We start from the raw sequence: 12,341 nt of genomic DNA, 5'->3' as shown, positions 1-12,341 counted from the left end.
GCCACCACCACTGTCTAGAACACCAGATGTTGTAGCCACGGCTGCAGCAGGAATGGATGTCCCACTGTCCCTGCTCCTCAGTGTCACTTGCTCCCAAGTTCAGGGCAGGTCCATCTGACTGGCTGAGTCTGGAACATCTGCCTGTGCCTCAGCTGTGAGGGAGGCAGGGAGAGTAAGCCTTTTCAGCTTCTGTCATGGGAGGTGGGCCCTGCCTCCTACCAAGAATCAAAGGGTGGAGGATCTTCAAACACAGGAAAACAACCCAGATCCTGGCACCCCCAAATCTTCAGAGTCCATTTCAGAGCATAAGAAATTGAGGGTCCAAGATCATTCACATCAGAAGTTTAGAGGGGGAAGAAAAGAATGATAAAGGAAAAGAACAGCAATAGTAAAGGATCTTTTCTTTGTTTCAGTAAGATGAAGAGGCCTGAGCAGTTTCGTGGAGGGGAAGAAACAGGAAAACCTCTTCACAAGACAAAAAGCTGGCACTGCATTCTCTCTCTGTAGCAGCAGGACAGAACTGTCTAAAGACAAGACCCCTTTGGCCAAAATAAAGGAACCTGAAACATTACTAATGACCCTTCAAAAGCTTCAGTTGTTTGTTTCCTTTAATTAACATCTAAATAGATTATACATCTTCTATAATTATAATATGGAAATGTATATGAGCAAAATATATAAATTTTTTGGTGACTGCTTAGGGAAGAATGACGTCAGTGAAGTTCATCCAAGGTCTTCAGCAGCAGCATCTATGCAGCCAGGGCGTGGTCAGCGTTTGGGGACAGAGGTAAATATCCGCAATCCATGCATCCCTTTGATTTCTTCTTTTAGTGCCTAAGTAAGAAAACAGCATCATCAGTTTTTGTGTATTTGACGTTGATTACAGTAATTCTCTGAGAGTATTTTTATACAGCTCTGCATCTGAAGGAGACTTTGTATGTGCTTTGTTTAAGCAATTTTTCGTTTTTTTGAAAAACAATTTTTTTAATCAATAATATCTAACATGATTTAAAGATTCAAAGGTACAAAAAGGCATACAGGGAAGTCTCCCTCCTATACCTGTCCATCTCCCCAGTTTCCACCCTCTTTCCCAAAATAACTGTTGTTAGTTTCTTGTGTATCTTTTTTTTTTTTTTAAGTCAGGGTCTCGCTCTAGCGCCCAAGTTGGAGTGCAGTGGCGCAATATCGGCTTACTGCAAACTCCGCCTCCTGGGCTCAAACAATCTTCCTGCTTCAGCCTCCCTAGTAGCTGGAACTACAGGCACATGCCACCATGCCTGGCTAATTTTTTTATTTTTTGTAGAGACAGGGTCTCACTATATTGCCCAGGCTGGTCTTGAACTCCTGGACTGGAGCAATCTGCCTGTCTTGGCTTCTCAAAGTGCTGGAATTACAAGCGTGAGCCACCGCACCTGGCCAGTTTCTTGTGTATCTTTACAGGGACTTAACAATGCATATTCACCAGGCATATTCAAGCTAATATATTTCACCCCATGACCTTTTAAAACACAAATGGTTAACATTTCAAACACATTACACCAAGCTTGTCCAACCCACGGCCCATGATAGCTTTGAATGTGGCCTAAAACAAATTCGTAACTTTCATAAAACATTTTGAGATTTTTTAAGAATTTTTTTTAAAGCTCATCAGCTATCATTAGTGTTAGTATATTTTAAGTGTGGCCCAAGAGAATTCTTCTTCCATTGTGGCCCAAGGAAACCAAAGAATTGGACACCCCTGCTCTACACTTTGCTCTTCCCCTAAACATCTATCTTGGAGATCTTTCTATGTTAGGCATATATGGGTGTCCTGATTCTCTTTTGCATCAGCATAGTATTCCATTATATGAATGTATTATAACTTTTCAACCTGTCCCCTAGCGAACTTTTAGGCTGTTTCCTATATTTTGTTATTTTGAGCATCAAGCATTCTTTAAAATCATACCAATTAGCACAAATTCCCCAATGGTCAGAGCAGGAAATAAAGTTTCAAAGGAATTACGGGACTTGTTTTAAGGCTACAAATGGTGTCAGAGCCCAAATCTGAAGGAACCACCAGAGTCAAATAGATATTTGGGCCCTGTAGTGCTGGAAGAAAGAGAGGTTACAGAATCAGAGTGGGGCTTGGACCGCTCAAGTTTATAATCAGTATAGAGGAAGAAATAAGGTCCTTTTATACTAGGCCAAAATCTGATAATCATAGTAGAGTGGACATTTTTCTTTTCTAGTCTGTTTAGTGATCTCCTTCTCTTGGGGAATAATTCCTTTTCCACTCTATTGTATAATTCTGGTGGAACTACCAATTGGTCTGATATTGAGGTCATTATGTGCCACTGGCCCCGCCTATGATTGGACCGAGGTGGCACATGACCCAAATTGGGCCACTTAGAATCTCCCTTGGGATTTCTGAGAGTGGAGCCTTGTTTCTTGGGCCAATATGCTATGAAATTAATTGGAGATGGCCATGGACCATGTTTCCCACCAAGGAGAGAAAGCCCATCTATAGCAGGAGAAAAGGAGACCAACACAGGGAAAGAAGCTGAAAGCTCAGAGAGAGAGAGAGAGAGAGAGAGAGGAATGTAGATATGCCAGAAACCAGATAATTTTGTTACATGGGCCAATTAATTCCCTTTGTTTGCTTACGCTAATTTTAATTTGGTCTCTGTCACTTACAATATAAAGAATCCTAATATATGTGGTCAGGTTTATAGATCCTTAGACAAAGTCTAGTCCCATCCCCTTATTTAATTTAAAAAAAAAAAAAATAGAGTCTACTCCTTGTCCAAAGTCACCGAACAAGTGAGTAATGGAATCAGGATATGAACCCAGGTATCCTGAGGTCCTGGCCACACCCGGTTTCCATCATGTTCCTGACTTGCCCTGATTCAGGAGCTCCTGTTGTGTTGGGGGACAATGAGCTGCCCCACTTGGCCTACACTGCACACCCTCCAGCTCCACAATCAAGTGCAGGGCCCTCAACTCTGCAGACAGGCAGAAATGTCTCTGGAAAAAGCCTCATATAATCACTGGGCGAAGGTCCCTGGGCCACTTGCTCTCTGCAGGCGTGGAATGCTCCCTAGAGACTGTGTCTGTGCCTGGACCACAACCAGCCTCTCCTCCTTACGTCCACCTTGGCTGGGTGAGGGCCCAGTCACACCTTCATGTGACTGACCCTGGACAGAGGAACCTTCTGGGCTTCACCCCCTCAGGCCCTGCGCACTCCCCCTCCCTGATGCCTTCTCCCTGCTCTCTGTGCAGCCCCTGAGGGCTTCCCAATACACACTACAGTCCCTTACAGCCACACAGGGTCTTAGAGATCACCTGGGTCACTCTACAGTTAAGGAAACTGGGGCCCTGCTGGGGGAAGTGACTTGGCCGAAGTCCCATGGGTAATAAGATGCAGCTTGGATAAACATTCTTAAGCACCTGCTATGCCCACAGCACTACAGTAGGTGCTGGGGACACAGAGGAAAAGGCGTGGGAAAGTAATGAAAAGGGTAAGAGAAAGTAGCATAAGTGCAACACAAATGGACTGAATGTGGGCAGCAGTGGACTGCCAGACTCAAGCCAGCACAGCCCTGCTTCCAGTGTTCGAGGTGAGCTACTGCACTGGTGACTGGGGTGGACGCACAAGGGCCGCACACAGGAGGCAGCCCTGGAGCTGGACAGCCAGAAGTGGAGTAGGCAAGAGTGAGAGGGCATCTGCCCCAGGACAGCCAAGTGAGGAGAGGCTAGGAAGCTCCTGTGATTCACTGAGGTAGGCACATGTCAGGGAGACTGAGGCAGATCACATGAAGGATGGTCAATCCCAGGCTAGGAAGACTGGACTGGATTCTGGGCAACCAGGGGAGCCACATAAAGGCTCTGAGCGGGGGAAAGACATTGGTGGAGGCGCCTTAGGGGAGGGCAATCCCCTAAGCTGGAAAGAGGCCAGAGGCGGGGAGACAGCAACAGCTGTTTAGCAACTGCCTTCCACGTGGCAGGCACGACGCTGGGCACCTGTGGTCAATGCCTCATGCAATATTTGCCAATATGAGGCTCAGATCTCACCTCTGTCCACCTCAAAAGGCAACTCAGTGCTCACCGTGACTACCTACTCTACCCTCGCTGCCGCCTCCCCAGGATGGCAGGAGGACAGGTAGGGAGGTGCTCCTGGTACAAAACCCTCAACATCTAGGCCTCCTAGGGTGTGGCCCACAGCAAATGCCCAGTAAGTATTTCCCAAGAGAAGGCTGACGCACTGGGCCCTGGGAGAGGCTGAGCCCCGCGCAGCAGGGTCCCAGAGGAACAAGTCCATTCCTGAGGGTGCCGATAGGGGGCGCCCCCTCCAGGGAATCCCGCAGGGACAGTCTGATGGGAAGCTCAGGAGGGATGCCAGTATCGGATGGGTTGGGCGACCTTTTCAGGCCTTTTGGGCAGAAAATTCTGACTCTACTGCACCAGGATGAACACTACTACGCATAGGGTGAGTAGGCAAAATAGATGAGGCAAGCTTCACCCCGGCAGGACACCAGGCCCCCACCCAAACAGCCTGGCCATGAGAGCATCTGGATGGGGCACCTATCCCACCCCCACCTCACTCCTGAAGAGACCAGCTGGCCCTGGGAGTGGAATCCAGTTACCACCTTGCCTTCCCCTTGATTCCAGGTCTCTGCCTCTTCCTAGGGCAGTGCCTGTCAGAACCCCATTCCCAACAGCTGTCCTGAGCAGGGCAGCTCCAGGTCCCGGCTCAGAGCCTGCCGGCCAACAGTCTTGTTCCTGAAGATTTTCATTTTCATTCTTCTCATGCGACTGTCAAAGCCAACATCCCCAGACTTAAATCATCTAAAATTGCCTATGACCAAGTCCATATATTTTAACACAAGTGTCAGCCCCCTAAGAATGTACTGTGGCCAGGCTCAGGGGACCCCCTCATGTCAGCTGCCTGCAGACACCCAGTGTGGAGCTGCATGACCCCCCAAGTCCTGAGCCAGAAGGGCTGTTCTGGCTGGTGGCAGAAGAGAGGCCTCTAGAATAACTCAGGATGCAGCTGCTCTGGGCGCAGTGGCTCACGCCTGTAATCCCAACACTTAGGGAGGCCGAGGCAGGAGGATCGCCAAAGAGTTCAAGACCAGCCTGGGCAGCATAGTGGAACCTCATCTCTATATAAATATAAAAATGTGTATTTTTAAGGTCGGGCATGGTGGCTCATGCCTGTAATCCCAGCACTTTGGGAGGATGAGGCAGGTGGATCACCTGAAGTCAGGAGTTCAAGACCAGCCTGGTCAACATGGTGAAACCCCATCTCTACTAAAAATACTAAAATTAGCCAGGTGTGGTGGCAGGCGCCTGTAGTCCCAGCTACTTGGGAGGCTGAGGTAGGAGAATTGCTTGAACCCAGGAGGCAGAGGTTGCAGTGAGCCGAGATAGCGCCACTGCACTCCATCCTGGGCGACAGAGTGAGACTCTGTGGGGAAAAAAAAAAAAAGAGGTATATTTTTTAAAAAGTGCCCCAATGTCAGGATGTGAGTTCTCCAAAACAGAATGCCTTTCAGATACTAAAACTTAATTTCTATGGGTAAGCCAATAAGAAAACACAAGCCAACTCTCCTCACTGTCTGCAAACTCTCAAGAAATACTGACTGGGCTCCTTCCATGTGCCAGGTCCTTTGTTAGGTGTGGGGGACACAGCCCCGCCCTGCTCATTTGAGGGGGAATGAAAGACAAGTGACTGGGCTGTCTACTCAGGAAGTGTGAGGAGAGGCACATGTTGCTATAGGGGGCCAGAGGACACCTTAATCCCAAGACCGTGAGGTGACACTCCCCCAAACTGTGGGAATCACAGCCCTTCCCCACCCCAGACTGGTGCAGGTTCCTTCCAGTGTTGGAGATGACAATGATGGTGATGGCAGTCACGTTTATGGAAAGCTTACTATGTGTCAGGCAGTGTTGTCAGTGGTCAACGTGTACTTTATCACGAATCCTCACAGCAACCCTTTGAAGCAAGTACTGTTACTCTCATTTAGGAAACTGAGGCAAAGGGTGAGGCTGAAAAACTTGCTCAAGGTCACATGGCTAGAAAGTAGCAAAGCCCAGATTTGAAAGTGGGAAGTCCAATTCCAGAACCTGCTTCCTTAACCACTTGTAACTGTGGTTTCAGGCCAAGGGACACACTCAAATTACCAGCACCTATGGGTCCAGTCACACCAGGTGGCTTGTACAGATCTGAGAATAAAACCAAAAGTGCCACGGGTTGGGGATCATCTGGCCAGCCAGGTCTTCCCTGTCTTGTCTTCTACCTTGATTCTGACCCCAGAGATCACATGGGACTGGAAGAGTTTCCGGGAGGGCTCAGTGATTGGAGCACCCAGCAGACCACCAGCATGCCTTAGGGCTGTAGGGGTCACATCCACTGCAAAGGGCTAGGTTCCATGAGAAACACAAAGATGGATCCCAAAGGGCACTGGTCCACAAAGGGCTGACAGGTTGCAGGGTCAGACAGCAGAGATGTCAGTTTTCAGGACACAAGACGGAAAACACCGACAGCCAAAAAAGGGGGCCGGGGAGGGCGGGGGAAGGGCATTCATTCCCTGCTGGGGAGGGAGGGGAGGCAGCATTTGAGCTGAGTGGAGGACGGGAGGAAGGGCAACCCAGGCAGAAGGCCCAATCTGGGCAAAGGCCCAGATAGAGAAAGAGAGAGACCAGCGGGCAGAGGCCAGCTGGGAGGGTGCACGCAGAGAAGTGGGGGGAAATGCGTGAACAGCAGTCTAGGACACCTGAACTCAATGCATGAGAGGCCACCGAAGAGACGCTCACTACCAGTGCTGTGCTTTACAAAAATAACACTAGTTCACAATGGCAAGACCTTCCAGAACGATGCCAAACACACCCAGTGAGGGGGCAGATTCATAGGTACAGGTACAAGGGTCAAAGTCGGTATAAATTCCAATTAAAATAAATATGGATAATATTTAAACTGAGCCTTAGGCTGGTTGAACGTGATGTTCCAGAACCCAAATGTTCTGTCATTGGGTCTGGGGCAGCTGCAGCCATTCTCACTCATGCCATACATCAACTGACCCATCTGTAAAGCAGTCCCAAAGAGAGGCCAAAAAACCCCTCTTCAGATCTACAAAAACATGTATCTTTCAGCGCTGTCTGTGTTTAGATATACTCATCAATATGTGACAATAACAGTAAACATTGGTAGCATTATACGAGGACATACAAAATCACTACTGGGAGGCCTGTCTTCAATTTTGAATAAAATTCCTATTTGCCACAATGCAGATACTCCCAGATTCGATTTTTCTCAGGTCTTGAATCCTGTTTCTGATTGCGGTACTGCATTATTCTTTCCTGCAACTGACAGCAAAAACCACCATCCCTGCTTGGCAGGCCCTTTTGGAGGCTGAAGGCCAGTGGCAAGGGGCACTGTTGCCTCTACTGACCTGATTAACCATCTGGTGCTGCTGGACAGTTCTCTTCTCCTTAAATTCTTCTGATTCAATTTTAATTTCATACATCGCCCCACAACCTCCTAAAATAAACATGATTCAAAAGTATTTCAATTATTAAGTCATGGCAGCCATGGTCCCATATGTCCTTGAAGTACTGTAACAATCCAAAGGTCTGAATATTATCATTCAGCACAAAGGAAAGTTGCTAAGACAATTAGGAAAAGATCATGGCTTCCAATCTGACCACATGCTCCTCCTGACAGGCTGCCACAATCCAGAATGTGCTCTTCCTTTTGCCAGGCAGCTGCACCACCCAGGGTTACCACTTGTGGGCAGGAAAGATAAGGCACAAAGCATGGACAACCTAGGGAGTGTAGAGTGTTTCCTTTCACTAGGCCAATAAACGCCACGGAAGAGGATGAGAAGGACGGAATTTCAGTGTTCCACCTTCCGAAGGACCAACAATCAGTGTTTTTGAAGTGCAAAAATACACTACAATTTGGTTTGAAAACTGTGTAATACTATCCAAAGAAAGGAAAGAACCAGGGGAGCATGAGAGCCAGGGACACAGCAAACATGCTATGCATGGAGCTGCTCGGGGCTGTTTCTGGCACTGCTGGGTCCACAGCACAGCATCCAGGATTTCATCCTGGGTTTTGGGGGGAGAACTTGTTGGTGAAGCCCTCAAGGCAGAGCTTGGTGGACCATCCACCCCCTGCCTGAGCTTTCCTCCACCTGGCTGGAGAGCTGGTGCTGATGACTGATGATAAACGCACAGCTCTAGCATGAAATAACACAGGCAAGAATATGTCCCCTGCATGATTAACAGAGCCAGGCCATTGTATGAGAGGTGCAACGCACTCAACAGGCTTTGCTCTGCTTCTTTTTTTTTTTTTTGAGATGGAGTCTCGCTCTGTTGCCCAGGCTGGAGTGCAGTGGCACGATCTGGGCTCACTGCAAGCTCCGCCTCCCAGGTTCACACCATTCTCCTGCCTCAGCCTCCTGAGTAGCTGGGACTATAGGCACCCACCATCATGCCCGGCTAACTTTTTTTTTGTATTTTTAGTAGAGACAGGGTTTCACTGTGTTAGCCAGGATGGTCTTGAACTCCTGACCTCGTGATCCACCTGCCTCAGCCTCCCAAAGTGCTGGGATTACAGGCATGAGCCACTGCTCCAAAACCCCAGCAGATCTTTAGATTATTTCCTGTGGTTTCCAGAATAAAATCTACTTTCTAAACTTTCTCCTCAATCCTTGGAAATGTTATGTTCTCAGTAAAGTCAGTGAGCCCTCATGGCAATGCTGAGTGGCAAAGGCTGCCTCTGGGTGTGGAGAGATTCAGGCTGATGCCTATCCAGCGGCCCACGCCACGGGCCGTTCTGTGTGTATGTGTGTGTGTGTGTGTGTGTGTGTGTGTGTGTGTGGATAAAGGGCCTATCTTCCCCATCCTGTGGGTGCAGAAGTTGCTCTCCAGCCTGCTCCTAACACACTGCCAGCCTGAACTTCTAGGTGCCAGTGGCCACCTGAGAAGGACAGCGCTTGGCTGGGGCTGGTAACTGGGCTTAGGACAGAGTCTCCCCTGAGTCCGGGTTCTGGTTCCAGTTCCACTGTCTCTTCCCTATGAGGAGCTGGGCAATTCCTTTGGCCTCTCTGGGCTCGTTTCCTCTTGGGGAAAGTAAGGCAGCTGAAGAAAACCTTTCTGGGGTCCACTCCAGCTCTGACATCCTAGGGTGTCAGAAGAATGGGGGAAAATTAAAGCAAAACCTATTCAAAGTCAAACGACACACTGCGGACCTGAGCTCTAGGGTGACTGAGAGGGACCTTGTCTGAGCTGAGCCAGGCTGGCAACCTTGAGTCCTCCCAGCTGCGCCTTGTCCTCAGTTCCCCCCTGATATTTCTGAATCCTGACTGCCATCCCATGAGGTGGGGGCAGCTGAGCTCCACCTGTCCAGCAGGAACACATCTTGAGAAGCCACTCACCAGCAGCAAGCCCCCTCCTCCAAGCCCCTGACCCTCTGTCCTTCCAAAGGGCAAAATCTTATCAAAGTGCCGTGGGAAGAATGAGAGAAACCTTACCTGAAATGTCAGTGACTTTTATAGCTGTAGCTCGTGGAAACTTTTCTTTGAGAATCTGGGTCACTCTGAGCTCCCCCTCAGTCTGGGTGGCAAACATCCGATGGTGAAGTGGAAGCTGCCACAGAACAGAGACGAAGGTCAGGGCAGAGGAAGATGCTGTTGCCCCCGAGCTGGGCCACTGTGCAGGCCCGCCTGCCATTCCCCCTGCAAGGCAGGCCCCTGAGCCCTCGCCAGCACAGCCATGGGTTATGTCAGAGGGGCTCTGTGGTATCAGGAGTCCATGTAAGTGCCCCAACACACAGAATAAACTTTTATTGGCGGGGACAGGATGGTTGTTAATAACTCAATTTGACTCCAGAGACAAGAGGCCCCCAAACCTAATTCAAGAGATGTTTGATTCCTCATAATGTTGTGTGACACTATTATGCCGATAGTTTTACAGGTAAGGAAACTGAGGCACACAGTAATGTGCCCAAGGTTGAATTCGTTAAGAAGATACAGAGCCAGAAAAGCCGGACAGTCTGCCTCAGATCCATAACACTAGGCCATTCAGCATCCACTGCCCTGGATGGTGGGGCCAAATTCCATACTCCCCCGCCTTTAGGCCTGATTAACATGTCTCGCCCTCCCCAGTGGGATGTGACCTCACAGCCCACTGCTCAATTAGCCAGCTATCCTTCATCATGCACTCCTTCTTACTGGGGAGCAAAGTCAGAATTCTATGAAAGAACCTGAAGAAGGAACAACTGTAGGTTGTTTACCATTGGCAACAACACCCCTTCCCCAATGGCTACCATGGGGGAACCTGTGTTTGTGTTTCCTTTTTTTTTTTTTTTTTTTGAGACAGAGTTTTGCTCTGTTACCCAGGCTGGAATGCAGTGGCACAATCTCAGCTCACTGCAACCTCCACCTCCCGGGTTCAAGCGATTCTTCTGGCCCAGCCTCCTGAGTAGCTGGGATTCCAGGCACCCACCACCACGCTCAGCAAATTTTTGTATTTTTAGTAGAGACGAGGTTTCACCATGTTGGCCAGGCTGGTCTCAAACCCCTGACCTCAGGTGATCCACCCACCTCAACCTCCCAAAATTCTAGGATTACAGGCATGAGCCACCGTGCCCGACCAGGGGAGCCCGTGTTTCTGATGGAACACATCTCAACAGTTAGTAGTGAAGGAGCAGAAAAGCAGGTCGGCAGTAACTTGGCTGGGCTGAGCGCATACTGAAAAGGCAGACTGGGAATGGAGTGTGGCAGGCCTTGAATGCCAGGCTAAAGATTGTGGACTGTATCGGACAGGAGATGGGACTCCAGGTGATGGAACCCAGGCTCATGGTACCAAAGTAACCTGCAGGAAACAGTGCCTTCTGGAGCGAGTCAGGAGAGATGCCCAAGTAAGAGGCATTACAATGACGGAAGCACCGGGCACTGATCCCTGACTAGACGTGGATGACAGGTTGGAGGACATTAGGGCCGTTCATGGGTGCTGGTGCTGAAGGTCCCACCCCTCTACTCCTCAGTCCTTCCTGATAGTTCAGAAAAAGCAGGGTCCTGTGTCACAGAATCCCAGAGCACCTCCTTTAAAATGAGCTGTGCACTGGCTCTCTCACCACTGGTCTTACAGGCCAGGAATGAGTCGGGCAGCATCCCAGAGCTGACCCCAGGGCAGGCCCTCAGAGGCACTTGGTGCTGGATGAATGAATGAGCAGGGAAAGAACTATTCAATTAGGGACAGAAATGCAGGACAGGAGACAGGTCCAGAGTGTGATTGTCTGCCTGCTGTGTGGAGGGACAGAAACTCGATGTTGAGAGGCTGGACAGGATTGCTGGGAGTGAGGGTGGGGTGGAGCTGCTTCTGGGGGCAGAATCTTGAAGGTAAAGGCAGAGAGTAACCAGATGGCAGACAGAATCGGCAGCTACTAAGGGGTGAGAGTGGTGAGTGTTGCAGAATCCTTGGGAGAAGCCTTTCATCTTAGCGGATCTGTGGGCAGCGGCCTTTAGTGGAACAATCAACTGACATCCCCAGATGATCACTGTCCACGCTGAAAGTCACCGCAGTGGAAGAACTTCTCTTCATGCACAGGGCAGGCAGGTTCAGAATCAGGAGAGAAGGAAAATGAAAGTTAAGAGAAAGAATGGTATGAGCTGAAGCAAAGGATGGATCAGAAAGGGGGAGAGATTAGGAGAGCGCGTGGGAAGTGCCCCCTGCTTGGGTTCTGCTCCGGTAGTGTGGGATTTGGAGGAGGATCAAGGTCAGAGGCCCAGTCGACCTTCCCAAGGCCCCGGCCCCGCTGCAGTCCCCCGCACCCACGCCTTGAGTCTGGGCTATGACTCCCGGCTATGACTCCTGTCTTCTGCTCGGTAAATCAATCCTTTTTTTTCCCGTGCCCGCAGTATTATGACTGTTCATGTGTCTGTCCGCCTGACCTCCAACCTCCACCCAGCTCGGGAGCTCCCCCAGAGCGCGCCAGAGCTTGAAATTTCGAATGCCGCTGTCGCTGAGTGAATGAATGAGTGAAAGAATGAATGAGAGAAAGGAAGAGGAGCCCCCCATTGCCGGTGCCGCGCGCGCCCTCCGGGAGCCGGTCCTCAAGCCCCAACAGCCGCCGACCCCGCGGTCCCTCCGTAGCTCCCGTCCCGGGGAGAGCAGCCCCGACCCTGCCCACGCTCACCCCACGGATCCCGCGGAGGAGAGGCGCTGCCGCGGCCGGGCTCCATGCAGCCATGCCCGGCCGACGCGACCCGCCGCCCGAGGTCACTGTATGCCCGAAAGACGCGAAGCGGGGGACCGAGAGCCGCCGCCGTGGGAGAGGCCGCCCCCTGCCGCCCGGA

General features: G+C 50.2%; 1 protein-coding gene across 2 annotated transcripts; it reads right to left on the bottom strand.

Annotated features, from left to right (window-relative positions):
- Positions 1 to 590: 590 nt before the first annotated feature.
- BOLA3 (bolA family member 3) lies at positions 591 to 12,333 on the bottom strand. 2 transcript variants are annotated; one of them, XM_054473718.2, is made up of 4 exons: positions 12,182 to 12,333; positions 9,516 to 9,630; positions 7,431 to 7,519; positions 591 to 834 (listed from the first exon to the last, which is right to left on the bottom strand). In XM_054473718.2, exons 1-4 carry the CDS (start codon positions 12,233 to 12,235, stop codon positions 769 to 771), a joined length of 324 nt encoding a protein of 107 aa, XP_054329693.1. In that variant the 5' UTR covers positions 12,236 to 12,333; the 3' UTR covers positions 591 to 768. The 2 variants fall into 2 exon arrangements, with proteins under 2 accessions (XP_054329693.1, XP_054329694.1); XM_054473719.2 differs by lacking the exon at positions 7,431 to 7,519 and having other exon boundaries at positions 12,182 to 12,332.
- Between the last annotated feature and the right edge of the window lie 8 nt (positions 12,334 to 12,341).

The sequence above is a fragment of the Pongo pygmaeus genome, chromosome 12 (assembly GCF_028885625.2).
Source record: "Pongo pygmaeus isolate AG05252 chromosome 12, NHGRI_mPonPyg2-v2.0_pri, whole genome shotgun sequence".
NCBI lineage: Eukaryota > Metazoa > Chordata > Mammalia > Primates > Hominidae > Pongo > Pongo pygmaeus.
The sequence above is the reverse complement of the archived record's forward strand: the minus strand, read 5'-3'. Positions and strand labels throughout refer to the sequence as shown.

Excerpts from the sequence above, each read along its gene's own strand:
- BOLA3 (XM_054473718.2), bottom strand. The coding sequence starts at position 12,235 with ATGGCTGCATGGAGCCCGGCCGCGGCAGCGCCTCTCCTCCGCGGGATC. Across the intron at positions 9,631-12,181 it reads TCCTCCGCGGGATCCGTGGG|CTTCCACTTCACCATCGGAT; the intron begins GTGAGCGTGGGC and ends GTTCTGTGGCAG. Across the intron at positions 835-7,430 it reads AGCACCAGATGGTTAATCAG|GCACTAAAAGAAGAAATCAA; the intron begins GTCAGTAGAGGC and ends TTTCTTACTTAG.